Source organism: Microcaecilia unicolor, chromosome 6, assembly GCF_901765095.1.
Source record: "Microcaecilia unicolor chromosome 6, aMicUni1.1, whole genome shotgun sequence".
In the NCBI taxonomy this organism is placed as follows: domain Eukaryota; kingdom Metazoa; phylum Chordata; class Amphibia; order Gymnophiona; family Siphonopidae; genus Microcaecilia; species Microcaecilia unicolor.
In genome coordinates, this window is record NC_044036.1 from 64,556,885 (window position 1) to 64,579,915 (window position 23,031).

A 23,031-nucleotide genomic window follows, 5' to 3' on the forward strand; every position below is an offset into this window, starting at 1 on the left:
AAAGACTTGTTCCAACTTTTTCCGTAGGTACCTTTGCTGGCTAAAACAAACACCATGTATAGATGAAAATAAGAACTATCCATATTGTAGCAAACTCTAACCCCATACAAGTATTTTCACCCTCACACAGGGTGGCAAAGAGGGGCATAATCGAAAGGGGTGCACGTTTTCCTGAGGACGCCCTCGCAGGACGTCCCGGCGAAGGGACGGGGAAACCCGTATTATTGAAATAAGATGGGCGTCCACCTTTCGTTTCGATAATACGGTCGGGGACGCCCAAATCACTAAATTTAGGTCAAACTTAGAGATGGTCTTCCCCGATTTTCGGCGATAATGGAAACCGAGGACGCCCATCTCAGAAACGACCAAATGCAAGCCATTTGGTCATGGGAGGAGCCAGAATTCGTAGTGCACTGGTCCCCCTGACATGCCAAGACACCAACCAGGCACCCTAGGGGGCACTGCAGTGGACTTCAGAAATTGCTCCCAGGTGCATAGCTCCCTTACCTTGGGTGCTGTGCCCCCCAACCCCCCCCCCCAAAACCCACTACCCACAACTGTACAACACTACCATAGCCCTAAGGGGTGAAGGGCGGCACCTACATGTGGATACAGTAGGTTTCTGGTGGGTTTTGAAGGGCTCACATTTACCATCACAAGTTAACAGGTAGGGGGGGATGGGCCTGGGTCTGCCTGCCTGCCTGCCTGGGTCTACCCACTAAAACTGCTCCAGGGACCTGCATACTGCTGTCAGGGAGCTGGGTATGACATTTGAGGCTGGCATAGAGGCTGGCAAAAAATATTTTTAAAGTTTTTTTGTTTAGGGTGGGAGGGGGTTAGTGACCCTCCGGTGGTCATCTGGTCAGTTCGGGCACCTTTTTGAGGCTTGGTTGTAAGGAAAATGGACCAAGTATAGTCGCCCAAGTGCTCGTCAGGGACGCCCTTCTTTTTTCCATTATCGGTCGAGGACGCCCATGTGTTAGGCACGCCCCAGTCCCGCCTTTGCTATGCTTCCGACACGCCCCCGTGAACTTTGGTCGTCCCCGCGATGGAACGCAGTTGAGGACGCTCAAAATCGGCTTTCGATTATGCCGATTTGGGCGACCCTGGGAGGACACCCATCTCCCGATTTGTGTCGAAAGATGGGTGTTCTTCTCTTTTGAAAATAAGCCTGATAGTTTCAAATCTTTCATGGGTAAACTTTGAAAATTGTTCTCGACATCAAACTTACCCTGTTAACATGTTGACTCCATAATAATTCATTTTAAACTTTATCTTTGACTCCAGCATGTGTTTATAACACATGCCTGAAATTTTTTAAAATATAAACTGTATCCCATACATTGAAATATTAGCTTGATGTACAACTTGTTTCTAAAACTGACATATTGCCTGTTGGAGTTAACAAAAAATAAACAAACAAAAAACTACACACAGCTACCTTTTCCAACTGAAGACGACAAGAAAGATCTTCATAATACTCTTCTGTCTCAAGCATCTTATTCTTAAGTTTCTATAACAGAGGAAATTAAATGGCACATTTTGCAATAATAATATGCATATCTAATAAACAATAAATGACAAACAAGTCAGCTGATAAGGGCTCTCATATACTACAGTATGAAGTGACTTTGCAAAAGTGTACTTTGTATTAGAAAGTAGCACAAAACACTTGGATATGTACAAAAATACAAAATTTCAGGCACTATATGTTATTTTTTTATGTGAAAAGTAGGTCCAAAAGAAACAGGCAGCCAATAAGAGCTCCTATGTAGTTTATTAGCCAAAATGTAATAATCCACAAAGAGCTAACCCACATGACCCTACACGGGTCACGTTTTGGCTAAAAGCCTTCCTCAGGGGTCTAAAACATAAATAAACGCAGAACATCATGTAAATGGTATGATACATTGGTACATTACATATGAAGAAGAATCAAAAATGGAGGCAAGAATAAAATAAGATAGAATGTAAATAAAATAAAAATGAAAATAAAAAGGGTGTTTAAAAATGTGAGTAAACTTAAAATGCACTAAAGAGTGGTACTGTGAACAATGCGTACAAAGTCAAAACACTTGTTGAGATAGGAAATATTACAAAGCTTTAAAAGTAGTGTGGTGGATATGAAAGAAGAGGGACTCTTGGGGGATGTGCTAAAAAAAAAAAGACAGTGCTGTGAACCATACATACAAAAAACCAATGTGTGTATAAAAGCGAGAAACTATTGTATTGCACATACCACTGAAGATTGGGTTGAGAAACTCACAATTTGTGAAAATAAAGGAGATGCACAGTGCTAAAAAATATATTGTTATAGTTAGAAAAATATTTAAACCATGCCGCCCTAATTAGATGCAAACAAGAGCAGGCAGAAAAACCAAATTGTAGTACATCTAACCATACTACCCTAATTGCCTGTGGGCAGGTGAGCATCTGGTAGAGTATATACAAGTTATAATCAATAATCAAAAGGAAATCTCCCTCTAATTTTCTCAACAAAATAATAAATACAAAAAAGGAGGAGAAATATGGGAAATATCATCGGCTCAGTTTACTGGCAAAAATACACTCAATTGATTGAGGGAGATGTTGCCTCAAGAAGCCCCCGGCTCTATTATATATGGAGCTCATGGGGGCTGGATTGCTTCATCATCGGCAACACTACCATACGTATAAAGCAGCCTATACCCAACATATATTTAATTCTTTTTTTCTATTTTGTTAAATTTTTAACTTATGATGGGCATTTGTAAAGTTAATACATAGCGGCTACTTAGCTTTTACAAGGTCCGATCCTTCTCACAGTTAGTTACATCCATGACGCGACCAAGACCAACAATGGCCAGCGTTTCGTCGCCTGCGTCAGGGTCAGATGGTCTGCGTCTAACCGAAGAAGAAAAAACATAAATGTTAAAGTATACGGACCGTCATCTAGCTCTGCATACTTGTTTCTCTCAATATTTAACACTTAACCACCTCCGTTGAAGGATCTAACATCTACACCGGACCAGCTCAAAGTAAAGATGGCTTCACTCATTTAAAGATTTAATTACGTCAGACGCCAATGATCAAATGGACCAATCCAGCATTATCTCACACATACAGCATGAACCACATTTTTTATGTCCTGCATAAATAGGGAACATATCTCCGTTGAATGGTAGTCCCTATTTATGCAGGACATAAAAAATGTGGTTCATGCTGTATGTGTGAGATAATGCTGGAGAAAGAGACTTTTATCCACCCAAAATCTTTTCGAGAATTTGATTTGAGAGTGAACACTAACTGTAAATCTGACTATGTTGTCTATTGTTTAGTGTGCCCATGCGGTTTACTGTATGTGGGACAGACTTCAAGGACCCTGTATGTTAGATTGATTGAGCACCGGAGTGTGTTAAATACACAAAGAATGCTTACACCTCTGGTACTCCATTGCAACACAGCACAACACTCCTTTGCTGAATTAAGATGCTTTGTTTTACAACAAATAGAAGCATCCCGAATCCGCATTGGGGTTGATAGAAAAAGGATCCTTTTCCAATGTGAACAAAAGTGGATATACCGTTTAAACTCATTAACCCCTATGGGTTTAAATGCAAGAATTGAATGGGGACATTTTTTCTAACTTAAATATCCTTTTTTTGAGAGCATTTTGGATATTTTGTATAGTTGATAACACTACTTAGGAATATACTTTTATAGATAGAGTGCTCAGAGTATTTAGCAATAGCTGCTTGGCAAATTGTGTTCCGTGTAAGTAGAAGGTAAAGGGAATAAAAACACAAGCTGATTGGTCCATTTGATCATTGGCGTCTGACGTAATTAAATCTTTAAATGAGTGAAGCCATCTTTACTTTGAGCTGGTCCGGTGTAGATGTTAGATCCTTCAACGGAGGTGGTTAAGTGTTAAATATTGAGAGAAACAAGTATGCAGCGCTAGATGACGGTCCGTATACTTTAACATTTATGTTTTTTCTTCTTCGGTTAGACGCAGACCATCTGACCCTGACGCAGGCGACGAAACGCTGGCCATTGTTGGTCTTGGTCGCGTCATGGATGTAACTAACTGTGAGAAGGATCGGATCTTGTAAAAGCTAAGAAGCCCCTATGTATTAACTTTACAAATGCCCATCATAAGTTAAAAATTTAACAAAATAGAAAAAAAGAATTAAATATATGTTGGGTATAGGCTGCTTTATACGTATGGTGGTGTTGCCGATGATGAAGCAATCCAGCCCCCATGAGCTCCATATATAATAGAGCCGGGGGCTTCTTGAGGCAACATCTCCCTCAATCAATTGAGTGTATTTTTGCCAGTAAACTGAGCCGATGATATTTCCCATATATCTCCTCCTTTTTTGTATTTATTATAGAGTATATACAAGTGCCAGCAGCATGTATCTGGCTATACTATTCTTATTTAATTGATAGCACATGTAATTCTATTATATATCTTGCACAGTATTTGTTAATATTAGATATATCATCTTCACAGTGGTGTACGATTTCTCCATTGTACACCTTCATCCTGACACTCCTAAATTTCACTGTAAGCATCTTCTTATTGTTTTTATATTAGTGCAGTATAGCCAGATATATGCTGTTGGAGCTTGTATATACTATACCAAATGCACACCCGCCTTCAGGCACTTAATAGATGTAATACAATTTGGTTTTTCTGCCTGCTCTTGTTTGCATCTAATTAGGGCCGCATAGTTTAAATATTTTTCTAACTATAGCGATATATTTTTTAGTGCTCTGCAACTCATTTATTTTCACAAGTTTTGAGTTTCTCAACCTGATCTTCAATGGTATGTGCAATACAATAGTTTCTCGCTTACATACACACCATTGGTTTTTTTGTATGCACGGTTCACAGCATTCTCTTTTTTTAGCGCATCCCCCAAAGTCCCTTTTCTTTCATATCCACCAACTACTTTTAAAGCTCCATCATATTTCCTATCTCAACTAGTATTTTGACTTTGTAAGCATGGTTCACAGCACCACTCTTTAGTGCATTTAAGTTTACCTCACATTCTTTTTAAGCACCCTTTTTATTTTTATATTTATTTTTCATTTTTATTTTATTTACATACTATCTTATCTTGTCTTATTCTTTCCTCCATTTTGATTCTTCTTCATATGTAATATGCCAATATATTATACCATTTACATGATGTTCTGTGTTTATGTTTTAGACCCTTAAGGAAGGCTTTTAGCCGAAACACGGCCCATGTAGGGTCACGGATCACTCCCCACTCCCCCCGTTTTCTATTTCTGTTGATGGCTCTCTCATTCTCCCTGTCTCCTCACTCAATATTTTATAGACCTCTATCATATCTCTCCTCAGCCGTCTCCTCTCCAAGCTGATGAGCCTCAGTCTTTTTAGCCTTTCCTCACAGGGAAGTCATCTCATCTCCTTTATCATTTTGGTTGCCCTTCTCTGTACCTCTTCTAATTCTGCTATATCTTTTTTGAGATGCGGTGACCAAAACTGCACACAATATTTGAGGTAAAGGCACACCATGGGGTGATACAAAGGCATTATAACATTCTCATTTTTGTTCTCCATCCTAACATTCTATCTGCTTTATTAGCCACTGCTGCACACTGAGCAGAGGGTTTCAATGTATCATCGACGACAATATCTAAATCCTTTTCCTGGGCACTAACTCCTAACCTGGACCCTTCTCCATTGAGAATATTGACTATTCAAACTCTACTCTCTGTTTCTTATCTTTTAACCAGTTCTTAATCCACAGTAGGACACTCCTTCCTATCTTGTCATAGTTTGGGATATCAGAAAACTTACCATATTTTCAGTTTCAATTTCAAGTACCCTCTCTAGCAAATTGTCAATATCATTACTGATCTCCTCACTGCTGAACTGCAAAATAAATATAAGGTTGGTAATTGTGGTTATATAGGAGCAATTTTAGCACAATTAAAAATTAGAATAATTTGTGATTACAATTCAGTCTTAATAGTTATTTGCTACTTCTCTCATCATGCATGATGCAGCATGGACAATTCAGATAGAAGGACAAAACAGATTTAATGTGTTCAAAGTCATCCATCTAGGCGCTATGCAATCCTACACAAATACAAGATTTTCTAAATAAGCACATCCAAAATACCTAAATGCTTAAAGTTGTTTGTCATCAAAAAGCAAACCACAAACTACACATGAAGCAGGAAAGAAGGGGGTAAATAGATAAATAACCTACTGCTGATTATGGTAAGCTGCGATGGCCACCTGGTGTAAGTGTACTTAAGTGTTCTTGAAACCCAGCTTAAAGAACATATGACAAGACATGAACAGGAGACTGGACTGGATCTACACTCCAATGTGCAAAACAGGTCCATTTCAGCTGATAAGATATTCTTGTTGATGCCCTTTCTCAAGGATAAGATAATGTACTGTACATCCCATGACAGTGGCATGTGGCTGATTACCTGCCTCTCAATAACTGTTCAGTCATTACTAGGATTTTGAGATTGGGGTGCAGCAGGTTTTGGTCTTGTTGGGTAATGAAGATCATGGCAGGCACCCAGAGAAAGTAGTCGATCCACTGCCAATGAGAGAAGACACAAGAACCATAATTGTTGTGGCTACTGGAGCACAACCAAGATGATGTTGGCTTTGTCCTAAATTCTAAAGGACTCTGGATATGAAAGGTAAAGGGGGAAAGGCACAGAGAAGGCCCCAGCTCCATGAGATGGAGAAAGTGTCAAGAGTTAGTCTGGCAGTTCTCAGGGAACAGAAAACCTGACAATTCATGCTCTCCAGTGAGGCAACAAGATCATAGTGCAGCAGCCCCATTGTTTGAAAAGATGTGCCACTACTCTGTCTAGGGACCATGGATTTAGTTTGCATCTCAGCGAGTCCGCAACCTGGTTGAGATCACTGGGCAGATAGGCTGCTTGGAAGATGGCTGGTATGGACTATGTAAGATTCCATATTCTGGAGGCTTCCTGACAAAAGCAGAAGTAACCCGACTCACCCTGGTGTTTTGTTTTCCTTTTTTAATTTTTGCAATTTTATTATTATATATCAAAGAAAATTATCACCGTGATAACACACAACATCAAAGGAAATATAAAAGGAATAATATAAAAATCTATAGTTACCCACAATATAGGAATGGAACCATGAAAAGTAAATTCTTTTAAACAAGCAAAATTTGAAATTAAATCAAACACATGAGAATCACATCTTTCAATATAAACTAACTAGCCAGCCCATACAGTGAATGATTAAACCTTAATTCATCTTCTGCCAATAAAAAATCTAACACCCCCCTCTTTACAAAGTTGCAAAACACATGAGGATTTCTTTCCCTTGGAGCAATGGTCAAACTCTGTAGTTCACCAAATGCAGAACATTAGTACTGACCTGACATGATCAAAAAGGACATCCACTGGAGAAGTTGGGCATGCTGATTCCAGTGAAACTTCAAATGATTAAAGCGGCCTCATCTGAAGAGCCAGAGGATATTATGAGCAGTTGTTGACTGGACGCTAAAGAAGTGACTACAAAATGCCTGGATCATGAGCAACCTGCCTCTTGGGAGTTACGCACTGCGTGCTTAAGTCCCTATCTATGCACCAGTGATCTGGATGGTCTGGGTGGATACTAAGTTACATGGATGTCTCTTCGTTGATAAGGACCCTTAGATCTTGAAGGGTGAGAATGATCATCTGAAGAGTGTTATGTATGTCTTGTAACAAGTGTCCCAAGAAGAATCTGTCAATGAGACAATATACAGTGGGGGAAATAAGTATTTGATCCCTTGCTGATTTTGTAAGTTTGCCCACTGACAAAGACATGAGCAGCCCATAATTGAAGGGTAGGTTATTGGTAACAGTGAGAGATAGCACATCACAAATTAAATCCGGAAAATCACATTGTGGAAAGTATATGAATTTATTTGCATTCTGCAGAGGGAAATAAGTATTTGATCCCCCACCAACCAGTAAGAGATCTGGCCCCTACAGACCAGGTAGATGCTCCAAATCAACTCGTTACCTGCATGACAGACAGCTGTCGGCAATGGTCACCTGTATGAAAGACACCTGTCCACAGACTCAGTGAATCACTCAGACTCTAACCTCTACAAAATGGCCAAGAGCAAGGAGCTGTCTAAGGATGTCAGGGACAAGATCATACACCTGCACAAGGCTGGAATGGGCTACAAAACCATCAGTAAGACGCTGGGCGAGAAGGAGACAACTGTTGGTGCCATAGTAAGAAAATGGAAGAAGTACAAAATGACTGTCAATCGACAAAGATCTGGGGCTCCACGCAAAATCTCACCTCGTGGGGTATCCTTGATCATGAGGAAGGTTAGAAATCAGCCTACAACTACAAGGGGGGAACTTGTCAATGATCTCAAGGCAGCTGGGACCACTGTCACCACGAAAACCATTGGTAACACATTACGACATAACGGATTGCAATCCTGCAGTGCCCGCAAGGTCCCCCTGCTCCGGAAGGCACATGTGACGGCCCGTCTGAAGTTTGCCAGTGAACACCTGGATGATGCCGAGAGTGATTGGGAGAAGGTGCTGTGGTCAGATGAGACAAAAATTGAGCTCTTTGGCATGAACTCAACTCGCCGTGTTTGGAGGAAGAGAAATGCTGCCTATGACCCAAAGAACACCGTCCCCACTGTCAAGCATGGAGGTGGAAATGTTATGTTTTGGGGGTGTTTCTCTGCTAAGGGCACAGGACTACTTCACCGCATCAATGGGAGAATGGATGGGGCCATGTACCGTACAATTCTGAGTGACAACCTCCTTCCCTCCGCCAGGGCCTTAAAAATGGGTCGTGGCTGGGTCTTCCAGCACGACAATGACCCAAAACATACAGCCAAGGCAACAAAGGAGTGGCTCAGGAAGAAGCACATTAGGGTCATGGAGTGGCCTAGCCAGTCACCAGACCTTAATCCCATTGAAAACTTATGGAGGGAGCTGAAGCTGCGAGTTGCCAAGCGACAGCCCAGAACTCTTAATGATTTAGAGATGATCTGCAAAGAGGAGTGGACCAAAATTCCTCCTGACATGTGTGCAAACCTCATCATCAACTACAGAAGACGTCTGACCGCTGTGCTTGCCAACAAGGGTTTTGCCACCAAGTATTAGGTCTTGTTTGCCAGAGGGATTAAATACTTATTTCCCTCTGCAGAATGCAAATAAATTCATATACTTTCCACAATGTGATTTTCCGGATTTAATTTGTGATGTGCTATCTCTCACTGTTACCAATAACCTACCCTTCAATTATGGGCTGCTCATGTCTTTGTCAGTGGGCAAACTTACAAAATCAGCAAGGGATCAAATACTTATTTCCCCCACTGTACAATGTATCTGCTCTTGTGAACATATGTAGCGATGATTGCTATGTGCTTCATGAACACACTGGGAGCTGAGAGCAGGCCAAATGGGAGTACAAAATATTCACAGTGTTTTCTGGGGAACACGAAGCAAAGGAATTGTCAATGGTAGGAGTACATAAGTGTAGGTATCCCTCAGACCTAGAGAGGTGAACCAATGTGATGAATGAACTTAAGATGTTGGCCAGTGTATTCCTTTGAACTTCTCTCTCTTTCTTGATGAATAAATTGAAGTCAAGAATGAAATCCACCTCTCCAAATCTTCTGGGAATGAGAGAAAACCTAGAGTAGAAGCCTCAACATTTTAATGAGGGTGGGACCTGCTCAACTGTCCAGTTTTGCAGAAGAAACTAATTCTGTAGGCAGGCCATAACAACTATTAAAAGAATCTTTGAAAAGGTGTCATGGCATGCTGCTAGCAGAAGCTGACAAATTCATTCTGTAACTCTGGTTGTCTTTAGCACCCATCAGTCAATGCTAAAGTAAAGCCAAGGTTCTCAACTACTGGAGTCTGCCCCCTATCAAATAGTAATCAAAAATCAGGAGTGGGTTTGAGTGTGGTGGCAACTGAGGTGGGCTCTGTTCCTGAGGCTTCTGCTGTTAGGGATAAAGTGGAGCAGTATGGTGCTGTGGGGGCATTCTGAAGTAAGACTAGCAGAATCTGTGCAGAAGGAACTGCTGGAAAAATTATTGGTCATAAAGTTTCATTTTTTAAATAATTTTAAATTGAAATTGAATTGCCATGCACAAAAACAAAATCCAAATTAAATATCAAATCTCCAAGTGAAACATAACAAATAATATGCCAAGAACATTCAATGGTCATAAGATTTCTTATACAAGGAGCTGTTGACCCTTGCAGTACTAAGAGGTTTGGTCCGCTAACTGGGAGAAGAGTTCATGCGGGGTGAACAAAGGTTTCTGATCTGAGAGACTGCGTCTTTGACCTTTTTTCTGAAGAGGTTATCTCTTACACAAAATGCAGATCTTCCCAGAGACAATGGCAGCAGCAACAGTGTCAATGTCAAGAAGCAGGGGTGAACCACAGAAGACCTTTCAGGCAAGCTGAGCAGAAAAATACTTTGTTGGCACCACATCAAACAAAAGACTCGGCATGGGGCCATGTTTCGGTGGAACAGGACTGCCTGCTTCAGGGGTCACATAAACTGTAAACACTTGTGCTGGTAAAAGGTGCTGGTAACAAACCAATGGTGCTACAGATTAGAGATAAGATGACATTCCTGAAGTTTTTCACACAGGATGCTGCTCCCCAAACCGTCAGCAACAGTGTGAAATGCAAGGCATCATATATGAATTGTATGAGGTGAAATGCACACTCTTCGAGATTAACAAGCAGCTGGATGAGCTGCTTGTGAGAATTAACAGAACATAAGAACATAAGAATTGCCATACTGGGTCAAACCGAAGGTCCATCAAGCCCAGTATCCTGTTTCCCAAGCCCATCTTATTAATGGCTTATAAACTTTTCATGTAGGAACTTGTCAAAACCTTTTTTAAACCCAGCTAAGCTAACTGCTTTTACCACATTCTGACTCTGTTCCATTAAACCAGTTTATTTATGTGTTCTGTAATTTTATCTGGCACTGACGTCAGGCTTACCGGTCTGTAATTTCTTGGATCACCCCTGGAACCCTGTTTAAAAATCGGCATTACATTGGCCACCCTCCAATCTTCAGGTGCTATGGACAATTTTAATCACAGGTTACATATTACTAACAGCAGAACTGCAATTTCATGCTTAAGTTGTATACCCTTGGATATATGCCATCCGGTTCAGGTGATTTACTACTCTTTAATTTGTCGATTTGGCTCAGTTCTGTCTGTTTACCTGTCTTATCTAGATTGTAAGCTCTTTGAGCAGGGACTGTCTTTGTGTATGGTGTACAGCGCTGCGTATGCCTTGTAGCGCTATAGAAATGATAAGTAGTAGTAGTAGTACGTCTTCCAGGTTCACTGAGATTTCTTTCAGTTCCTCTGCATCATCATCCTTGAAAACCATTTCTGGTACAGGTAGGTCTCTTACTTCTTCTTCCGTAGAGACCGAAGCAAATAATTCATTCAGTTTCTCCACTATGTCCTTGTCTTCCCTGAGTGTCCCTTTTGCTTCTTCGTGATCTAACGGTCCCATCAATTCCTTCACAGGCTTTCTGCTTCTGATGTACCTAATAAAGTTGTTACTGTGAGTTTTTGCCACTGCAACAAGTTTCTCTTCATATTCTCTTTTAGCCTTTGCATTTGACTTGCTGGTGCTTATGGTGCATCTTATTTTCTTCATTTGGGTCCTTTTTTACATTCTTTGAAGGACATCCTTCTGGCTCTAATTGCCTCTTTCACTTCACCTTTTAACCACGCTGGCTGTCTTTTCTCTTCTTTCCACCTTTGTAAATACGTGGAATGCATCTGGTCTGGGCATCCAAGATGGTATTTTTCAACATCCATGCCTTGATTTAGTGTCTTAACATTTGCAGCCAATTCTTTTAGCTTCTTGTTAACCATTTTCCTCATTTTATTATTGCCTCCCTTTTGAAAATTAAATGCAGTTACAGTAGATTTCCTTTGTGGCTTCATTCCAGATGGTAGATCAAACTTGATCATGTTATGATCATTATTTCCCAGGGGGCCCAACACCATTACCTCTCTTACTATACCCTGCACGCCACCAAGAATTAGATCTAAAATGGCTCACCCTCTTGTCAGTTCCTGGACTAGTTGTTCCAAGGAGCAGCCATTTATTACATCTACAAATTTTATCTCCCTGGCGCTCCCTGAGGCAGAGTCTTTCCTGTCAATATTGGGGTAACTGAGGCCACTCATTATTATACTGTTGCCCAATTTGCCAGTTTTCTTAATTTCTGTAAACATTTCTTCATCTGTCTGTTCGTTCTGCCCTAGTGGCCAGTAGCACAGCCTTACAAGAATACTCCTTCCCTTCCCACATGAAATTTCTATCCCTAATGATTCCATGCTGCTATCTGTTTCATGTAGAATGTTTACTTTATTTGACTCAATTCTTTCTTTAACATACAGCGCAACCCCCCTCCAACTGGATCCTATCATTGCGAATCAATTTGTAACTCATTATCACAGTGTCCCACTGATTGTCCTCTTTCCACCAAGTCTCTGGGAAGCCTATTATATCTACCTCATCATTTAGTGCTACATACGCTAATTCTTCCATCTTATTTTTTAGGTTTCTAGCATTTGTATGCAGCCACTTCAAATTGTATTTTTTCCTTGCATCTACAAGCTACTTAGAAGTTGATGGAGAGGATAGTTCATCCCCTGATGGGCAGGTCCTGGCTACAGGAGTACGTCCTACTTCACCAAGGTGCTGCTCTCCTTTTAGGAGACCTCCCTTTCTCCAAGGCAGTACAGGAGCTGAAAATAAGGTGACTAGTTTAAAGAGAGTTGTGCATGAGGTCAGAGAGATGATAAAATGTTATCTCAGCTAGGGTAGAAGTGGATAAACATATAACCTCTCACCAACTGGGAGATAATCATACATGTGACAGTGCAAAAGGCTGGATAGCACCCTTCTCACTGCTGGACTGCTGTCTCCATCTTAGTATTACTGAGTTTTTTTTAATAATTTAAAATTTGATAAGGTACTAAGGATATTAGTCTAATATAAAAAAAAGCATTTAGCACATATGGTATACTGTGTGATTTATTTAGTGTTTTCTTCTTTAAAAAGTAACTCATGAGATTCACTCTGGGACTGGCTTTTATGCTCCCGTTGACTTCCGGAATAGCTGGTATGCTCCTTACGATCCTTTTGCAGTCCTGGAATCTCAGCAACACAGGAGCTTGGGAGAAGTGTTGGGGAACCAATTTTTCAGTAAGCTAAGGAAAGCATGGACGTGGTGGAGAAGCCACGAAGGGGTGACAGGAGGGATGAGCCCTTTTTTTACTCTAATTTGTATACCGGACTTTCCTGCCGGTTTGGATTCCGCGGTCTTTCAGCAATGGAAACGAGGAGGGTGTCGATATTTGGAGCATTTAATGCAACTAGGGGGCGAAAGATTTCCATCTTTTGACCAAGTCAAGCATGTGTGGAATGTCCCCAATTCTTTTTTTTTTTCCTATCTTCAGGCGAGAGACTATATTCTCGTATCTGAGCGCCACCGTAAGGCTCAGGTGGTTTTCCTACAATTAGATCAATTTTTATTTAGCCTTTCTCTTACTCTGAACAAACTATCTCAATGGTATCAGATAATCTGGGACACTAGAAAAGATCCCTTTCTAATGCAATTAACCAGGGAGCGGAGCAAAGACTTAGTGGAAGATGTTTCGGAGGCTCAGCTGGGGGCTGCATTTGAGGATCTTCATACAGTGACCCCCAATGCAGCATTACAGGATATTCAATACAGAGTTCTGCATACAGTGCACATCACTAAACAGAAGGGTAAGGCCTATGGGATGATGATCTGTGTGTGAAATGCAAATCGTTCTCAGGCTCTTTCTTGCATTCATTTATGGAATGCCCCACTTTGTCTACCTTTTGGTCCCAGGCTCTAGGAGACATCGAAGCCACTCTGCAGTGTACATTAGATTGGTTGTATTCGGTGCTGTTGATGGAGAGTAAGGCCTCTTTGCAAGGGAAGGGCTTCGAAGATGCACAATGCAAATTTATTCTAGTTGCCACCCTTCTCATTAAAAAATGCATTTTGCAGTCCTGGGTTGACACTTCACCTCCATCTCTTACTACCAGGCACAACTTTATGCGTGAAATGGCAAATTGGTTGCTTACTTCTCTTAAATTTTCATTCTCTCCAGGGCATCATCAATATCGTCCTTAATGGAGTAGGTATATCTCCTTGTATACAGTAATGGACAATGATGGGGATGCTTCTCATTGACTATATTCATGGATGGACAGTGGGTGGGAGGGAGATGGGGAGGGGATTTTCTTTATTAAAAATTCTGAGTCGGGGTGGGCTGTGTTTCTGTTTTGATTGTATAGCTTTACATACTGTTACTCAGGGATTGGTTATTGTCCCTTATTGCGATACTTGATTTGCTGTGATAGTGGGAAGAGAAGCAGGAAGCCTATATGGTTCTGTAAACAAACAGCTGAAAAAATAAGAGCAAAAGAGTCTTTGTTTAAGAAATACAAAAGAACGCAATGAGAGGATCACAGAAAACGTTATCGGATTAAACTCAAAGAAGTGAAAAGGGCAATACGGCTAGTGAAAGCGCAAGCGGAAGAAAAAAATGGCTAAAGATGTAAAGAGAGGTGACAAGACCATTTTCAGATATATTGGAGAAAGGAGAAAAGATAGGAAAGGAAAGGGAAATGGGACTTGATATACTGCCTTTCTGTGGTTTTTTGCAACTACATTCAAAGCGGTTTATATAGTATATTCAGGTACTTATTTGTACCAGGGGCAATGGAGGGTTAAGTGACTTGCCCAGAGTCACAAGGAGCTGCAGTGGGAATCAAACTCAGTTCCCCAGGATCAAAGTCCACTGCACTAACCACTATGTGGAGAGTGATGAAGATAAAGTGAACATGCTAAACAATTATTTCTCTTCGGTGTTCACGGAGGAAAATCCTGGAGAAGGACTGTGGTCGGCTGCCAAGGGAACATCTGGGAATGGAGTGGATACTGCGCTGTTTATGGAAGAAAGAGTTTATAAACAGCTTGAGAATCTGAAGGTGGACAAAGCTATGGAGTCAGATGAGATACATCCCAGGATACTGAAGGAGCTCAGAGAGGTCCTGGGGGACCTTTTAAAACATTTATTTAATAGATCTTTCGAGACGGGAGAGGTTCCACGGGATTGGAGACGAGCCGATGTGGTCCCTCTTCACAAAAGTGGAGACAGGGAAGAAGTGGGAAACTACAGACCGATAAGTCTCACATCGGTGGTAGGAAAAATAATGGAGTCGCTGCTGAAAGAAAGGATAGTTAACTTTCTAGAAGCCAACAGGTTACAGGACCCGAGGCAACATGGCTTTACTAAAGGAAAATCCTGCTAAACTAATCTTACTGACTTCTTTGACTGGGTGACCAAAGAACTGGATGAAGGACGTGCGCTATATTTAATCTACTTGGATTTCAGCAAAGCCTTTGATACAGTCCCCCACAGAAGACTTGTGAATAAGCTGAAAGGGTTGAAATTAGGACCGAAAGTGGTGAACTGAATAGGAAACTGGTTGACCGACAGGTGGCAGTGGGTGGTGGTAAATGGAATCCGCTCGGAGGAAAGGAAGGTGAGCAGTGGAGTTCCTCAGGGGTCAAAAGATACTGGATAGGGGGGGGAGAGATTAGTAAGCTCGACTGAGGAGAGAGACCTTGGGGTAATGGTATCCGAGGATCTGAAGGTGAAGAAACAATGTGACAAGGCAGCGGCTGTGGCCAGAAGGATGCTAGGCTGCATAGAGAGGGGTATAACCATTTGAAGAAAGGAGGTGTTGATGCCCCTCTACAAGTCGTTGGTGAGGTCCCACTTGGAGCACTGTGTTCAGTTTTGGAGGCTGTATCTTGCTAAAGATGTAAAAAGACTGGAAGCGGTGCAAAGAAAAGCTACAAAAATGTATGGGATTTGCATTGTAAATCGTACGAGGAGAAACTTGTCAATCTGAACATGTATACTTTGGAGGAAAGGAGAAACAGGGGTGACATGATACAGACGTTCAAATATTTGAAAAGTATTAATCCGCAAATGAACCTTTTCTGAAGACGGGAAGGCGGTAGAACTAGAGGACATGAACTGAGGTTGAAGGGGGGCAGACTCAGGAGTAATGTCTGGAAGTATTTTTTCACAGCGAGGGTGGTGGATATGTGGAATACCCTCCCGCAGGAGGTGGTGGAGAAGAAAACGGTAATGGAATTCAAACATGCATGGGATATACACAAAGGAATCCTGTTTAGAAGGAAAGGATCCATGGAATCTTAGCGAAGATTGGGTGGTGACGCCGGTAATTGGGAAGCAAAATCGGTGCTGGGAAGACTTCTACGGTCTATGCCCTGATCGTGACTGAATAGACATGGATTAGCTTGAGTGTAAATTTTAAGGTGCTTCGATGTTAGTGAATATTCCTTCCTATACTAGACCTGTAATATGGCCCTGTTAGTCCTCAGTTTTCCTAGCCTTGCTGTTCTCAGCATATTTTTAGTCTCTTCCTGCAGCTGCATGTAACCTACAGTGCTTTCTCAGGAAATGGAGAGTACATGTTACATGTCAAGGTGACACATGGAAGGAATTGAGGCTATGCAGTCCATATATGGCAGATATAATTGGATATAACCTTGGTGGTGATGAGAGACTGAGGACCCTCCAAAGAAGAAGTTGTTCCTTTCAGATAGAAGGACACCAGGTGTCTTATAATATTTATTATTTGCTTGCTACATGGTTATTTGCACGCTGTACTGATAAGAAATTAGCCAGTTGCCACAAAGTGTGCATGTGCACACAAGAGGAGAGGATGATACAATGTAGGAAATAGCCATATATGTATACATATAAAACATATCAGAATATTACAGGAAAATCCATATATGACCATAAGTTAGTTTAGGAGAAATCACATGATTTGGGAGAAAAGCGAATGCTACATACCTGTAGAAGGTATTCTCCGAGGACAGCAGGCTGATTGTTCTCACTGATGGGTGACGTCCACGGCAGCCCCTCCAATCGGAAACTTCACTAGCAAAGGCCTTTGCTAATCTTCGCGCGCTCATGCGCACCGCGCATGCGCGGCCGTCTTCCCGCCCGAACCGGCTCGTGTTTGTCAGTCCCATATGTAGCAAAACAAAGCAAGGGAAGACACAACTCCAAAGGGGAGGTGGGCGGGTTTGTGAGAACAATCAGCCTGCTGTCCTCGGAGAATACCTTCTACAGGTATGTAGCATTCGCTTTCTCCGAGGACAAGCAGGCTGCTTGTTCTCACTGATGGGGTATCCCTAGCCCCCAGGCTCACTCAAAACAACAACCATGGTCAATTGGGCCTCGCAACGGCGAGGACATAACTGAGATTGACCTAAAAAATTTACCAACTAACTGAGAGTGCAGCCTGGAACAGAACAAACAGGGCCCTCGGGGGGTGGAGTTGGATCCTAAAGCCCAAACAGGTTCTGAAGAACTGACTGCCCGAACCGACTGTCGCGTCGGGTATCCTGCTGCAGGCAGTAATGAGATGTGAATGTGTGGACAGATGACCACGTCGCAGCTTTGCAAATTTCTTCAATAGAGGCTGACTTCAAGTGGGCTACCGACGCAGCCATGGCTCTAACATTATGAGCCGTGACATGACCCTCAAGAGCCAGCCCCGCCTGGGCGTAAGTGAAGGAAATGCAATCTGCTAGCCAATTGGATATGGTGCGTTTCCCCACAGCCACTCCCCTCCTATTGGGATCAAAAGAAACAAACAATTGGGCGGACTGTCTGTTGGGCTGTGTCCGCTCCAGATAGAAGGCCAATGCTCTCTTGCAGTCCAATGTGTGCAGCTGACGTTCAGCAGGGCAGGAATGAGGACGGGGAAAGAATGTTGGCAAGACAATTGACTGGTTCAGATGGAACTCCGACACAACCTTTGGCAGAAACTTAGGGTGAGTGCGGAGGACTACTCTGTTATGATGAAATTTGGTGTAAGGGGCCTGGGCTACCAGGGCCTGAAGCTCACTGACTCTACGAGCTGAAGTAACTGCCACCAAGAAAATGACCTTCCAGGTCAAGTACTTCAGATGGCAGGAGTTCAGTGGCTCAAAAGGAGGTTTCATCAGCTGGGTGAGAACGACATTGAGATCCCATGACACTGTAGGAGGCTTGACAGGGGGCTTTGACAAAAGCAAACCTCTCATGAAGCGAACAACTAAAGGCTGTCCTGAGATCGGCTTACCTTCCACACGGTAATGGTATGCACTGATTGCACTAAGGTGAACCCTTACAATGTTGGTCTTAAGACCCGACTCAGACAAGTGCAGAAGGTATTCAAGCAGGGTCTGTGTAGGACAAGAGCGAGGATCTAGGGCCTTGCTGTCACACCAGACGGCAAACCTCCTCCACAGAAAGAAGTAACTCCTCTTAGTGGAATCTTTCCTGGAAGCAAGCAAGATACGGGAGACACCCTCTGACAGACCCAAAGAGGCAAAATCTACGCTCTCAACATCCAGGCCGTGAGAGCCAGGGACCGGAGGCTGGGATGCAGAAGCGCCCCTTCGTCCTGTGTGATGAGGGTCGGAAAACACTCCAATCTCCACGGTTCTTCGGAGGACAACTCCAGAAGAAGGGGGAACCAGATCTGACGCGGCCAAAAAGGAGCAATCAGAATCATGGTGCCTCGGTCTTGCTTGAGTTTCAACAAAGTCTTCCCCACCAGAGGTATGGGAGGATAAGCATACAGCAGACCCTCCCCCCAGTCCAGGAGGAAGGCATCCGATGCCAGTCTGCCGTGGGCCTGAAGCCTGGAACAGAACTGAGGGACTTTGTGGTTGGCTCGAGATGCGAAGAGATCCACCAAGGGGGTGCCCCACACCTGGAAGATCTGTCGCACTACACGAGAATTGAGCGACCACTCGTGAGGTTGCATAATCCTGCTCAACCTGTCGGCCAGACTGTTGTTTACGCCTGCCAGGTATGTGGCTTGGAGCTCCATGCCGTGACGGCGAGCCCAGAGCCACATGCTGACGGCTTCCTGACACAGGGGGCGAGATCCGGTGCCCCCCTGCTTGTTGACGTAGTACATGGCAACCTGGTTGTCTGTCTGAATTTGGATAATTTGGTGGGACAGCCGATCTCTGAAAGCCTTCAGAGCGTTCCAGATCGCTCGCAACTCCAGAAGATTGATCTGCAGATCGCGTTCCTGGAGGGACCAGCTTCCTTGGGTGTGAAGCCCATCGACATGAGCTCCCCAGCCCAGGAGAGACGCATCCGTGGTCAGCACTTTTTGTGGCTGAGGAATTTGGAAAGGACGTCCCAGAGTCAGATTGGACCAAATCGTCCACCAATACAGGGATTCGAGAAAACTCATGGACAGGTGGATTACGTCTTCTAGATCCCCAGCAGCCTGGAACCACTGGGAAGCTAGGGTCCATTGAGCAGATCTCATGTGAAGGCGGGCCATGGGAGTCACATGGACTGTGGAGGCCATGTGGCCTAGCAATCTCAACATCTGCCGAGCTGTGATCTGCTGGGACGCTCGCACCCGGGAGACGAGGGACAACAAGTTGTTGGCTCTCGTCTCTGGGAGATAGGCGCGAGCCGTCCGAGAATCCAGCAGAGCTCCTATGAATTCGAGTCTCTGCACTGGGAGAAGATGGGACTTTGGATAATTTATCACAAACCCCAGTAGCTCCAGGAGGCGAATAGTCATCTGCATGGACTGCAGGGCTCCTGCCTCGGATGTGTTCTTCACCAGCCAATCGTCGAGATATGGGAACACGTGCACCCCCAGCCTGCGAAGTGCCGCTGCTACTACAGCCAACACCCTGGGCGCAGAGGCGAGCCCAAAGGGTAGCACACAGTACTGGAAGTGACGTGTGCCCAGCTGAAATCGCAGATACTGTCTGTGAGCTGGCAGTATCGGGATGTGTGTGTAGGCATCCTTCAAGTCCAGAGAGCATAGCCAATCGTTTTCCTGAATCATGGGAAGGAGGGTGCCCAGGGAAAGCATCCTGAACTTTTCTTTGATCAGATATTTGTTCAGGGCCCTTAGGTCTAGGATGGGACGCATCCCCCCTGTTTTCTTTTCCACAAGGAAGTACCTGGAATAGAATCCCAGCCCTTCTTGCCCGGATGGCACGGGCTCGACCGCACTGGCGCTGAGAAGGGCGGAGAGTTCCTCTGCAAGTACCTGCTTGTGCTGGAAGCTGTAAGACTGAGCTCCCGGTGGACAATTTGGAGGTTTTGAGGCCAAATTGAGGGTGTATCCTTGCCGGACTATTTGGAGAACCCACTGATCGGAGGTTATGAGAGGCCACCTTTGGTGAAAAGCTTTCAACCTCCCTCCGACTGGCAGGTCGCCCGGCACTGACACTTGGATGTCGGCTATGCTCTGCTGGAGCCAGTCAAAAGCTCGTCCCTTGCTTTTGCTGGGGAGCCGAGGGGCCTTGCTGAGGCGCACGCTGCTGACGAGAGCGAGCGCGCTGGGGCTTAGCCTGGGCCGCAGGCTGTCGAGAAGGAGGATTGTACCTACGCTTACCAGAAGAGTAGGGAACAGTCTTCCTTCCCCCAAAAAATCTTCTACCTGTAGAGGTAGAGGCTGAAGGCTGCCGGCGGGAGAACTTATCGAATGCGGTGTCCCGCTGGTGGAGCTGCTCTACCACCTGTTCGACTTTCTCTCCAAAAATATTATCCGCACGGCAAGGCGAGTCCGCAATCCGCTGCTGGATTCTATTCTCCAGGTCGGAGGCATGCAGCCATGAGAGCCTGCGCATCACCACACCTTGAGCAGCGGCCCTGGACGCAACATCAAAGGTGTCATACACCCCTCTGGCCAGGAATTTTCTGCACGCCTTCAGCTGCCTGACCACCTCCTGAAAAGGCTTGGCTTGCTCAGGGGGGAGCGCATCAACCAAGCCCGCCAACTGCCGCACATTGTTCCGCATGTGTATGCTCGTGTAGAGCTGGTAGGGCTGAATTTTGGCCACGAGCATAGAGGAATGGTAGGCCTTCCTCCCAAAGGAGTCTAAGGTTCTAGAGTCCTTGCCCGGGGGCGCCGAAGCATGCTCCCTAGAACTCTTAGCCTTCTTTAGGGCCAGATCCACAACTCCAGAATCATGAGGCAACTGAGTGCGCATCAGATCTGGGTCCCCATGGATCCGGTACTGGGACTCGATCTTCTTGGGGATGTGGGGATTAGTTAAATGCTTGGTCCAGTTCGCCAGCAATGTCTTTTTTAGGACATGGTGCATGGGTACAGTGGACGCTTCCTTAGGTGGAGAAGGATAGTCCAGGAGCTCAAACATTTCAGCCCTGGGCTCGTCCTCCACAACCACCGGGAAGGGGATGGCCGTAGACATCTCCCGGACAAAGGAAGCAAAAGACAGACTCTCGGGAGGAGAAAGCTGTCTCTCAGGAGAGGGAGTGGGATCGGAAGGAAGACCCTCAGACTCCTCGTCAGAGAAATATCTGGGGTCTTCTTCCTCTTCCCACGAGGCCTCACCCTCGGTGTCAGACACAAGTTCACGGACCTGTGTCTGCAACCGTGCCCGACTCGACTCTGTGGAGCCACGTCCACGATGGGGGCGTCGAGAGGTAGACTCCCTCGCCCGCATCGGCGAAGCTCCCTCCGCCGACGTAGTCGGGGAGCCTTCCTGGGAGGCGATGGCAGCCGGTACCGCTCGCGGCACCGACGCCGGAGACCTCACCTCGGGCAATGGGCCAGCCGGCGCCACGCTCGACGGTACCGGTGGCGCAAGCACCGCCGGTACCGGAGGGGTAGGGCGCAACAGCTCTCCCAGAATCTCTGGGACAACGGCCCGGAGGCTCTCGTTCAGAGCGGCTGCAGAGAAAGGCATGGAGGTCGATGCAGGCGTCGACGTCAGAACCTGTTCCGGGCGTGGAGGCTGTTCCGGGCTGTCCAGAGTGGAGCGCATCGACACCTCCTGAACAGAGGGTGAGCGGTCCTCTCGGTGCCGATGCCTGGTGGGTGCCGACTCCCTCGGCGACCCAGAGCTCTCGGTGCCAACCCGGGAAGAAGACCGATGACGATGCTTCTTCGATTTCTTGGAACGAAGCATGTCACCGGAGCTTCCCGGCACCGACGAGGAGGACGTAGAATCCAGTCGTCGCTTCCTCGGGGCCGAGGCCGAAGGAGGCCGGTCTCGGGGGGGCTGTACCGCAGGAGCCCTCAGGGTAGGGGGAGACCCACCCGAAGGCTCACCGCCACCAGCAGGGGAATGGACAGCCCTCACCTGCACTCCAGACGAAGCACCACCGTCCGACGACATCAGCCGACGAGGTCCCGGTACCACCGACGTCGATGCAGCTATCCGATGTCTCGGCGCCGATGCAGAGGTCCGATGCCTCGATGCACTCGATGTACTGGCGGCCGAGGATGAAGCTCTGGACGCTGAAGACGTCGATGCACTCGATACCCCCGGTGCCGATGCCGACGAAGAGCCCGAGAACAAAACGTTCCACTGGGCCAATCTCGCTACCTGAGTCCGCTTTTGCAAAAGGGAACACAGACTACAGGCCTGCGGGCGGTGCCCAGCCCCCAAGCACTGAAGACACGACGCGTGCCTGTCAGTGAGCGAGATGACCCGGGCGCACTGGGTGCACTTCTTGAAGCCGCTGGTAGACTTCGATGTCATGGGCGGAAAAATCACGCCGGCGAGATCAAAAGTCGAAATGGCGGAAAAGGCACCGAAAAAACAAGGGGAAGAAAACTTCGACCCGAGGCCTAAAAGCGGCCTACCCCGACGACGAAAGAAAACTTACCGGGGCGAAAGCTGAAAATAGCGGGGGAAGAAAAGACCAAGAGTCTTTTCCCACACAGAAAGGATTATAATTTTTTTCTCTTTGAAAACACACGACGAACGCGCGAGGTCGACTTTGCGGGGCACGACACGGCGAAAACACGACCGTACCGAGCGCGGACAAAAGAAGACTGACGAACACGAGCCGGTTCGGGCGGGAAGACGGCCGCGCATGCGCGGTGCGCATG

General features: G+C 45.2%; 1 protein-coding gene across 4 annotated transcripts in view; it reads right to left on the reverse strand.

Moving 5' to 3' along the window:
- Positions 1 to 23,031, reverse strand: part of ODF2L (outer dense fiber of sperm tails 2 like) — a 179,350-nt gene that overhangs the window by 122,253 nt on the left and 34,066 nt on the right. For all 4 annotated transcript variants that reach the window (XM_030207203.1, XM_030207204.1, XM_030207202.1 and 1 more), the window contains 2 exons: positions 5,813 to 5,887; positions 1,442 to 1,513 (listed from right to left, as the gene is read on the reverse strand). In XM_030207203.1, coding sequence (XP_030063063.1) covers positions 1,442 to 1,513; positions 5,813 to 5,887 — 147 coding nt within the window. The remainder of the gene's footprint in view (positions 1 to 1,441; positions 1,514 to 5,812; positions 5,888 to 23,031) is intronic.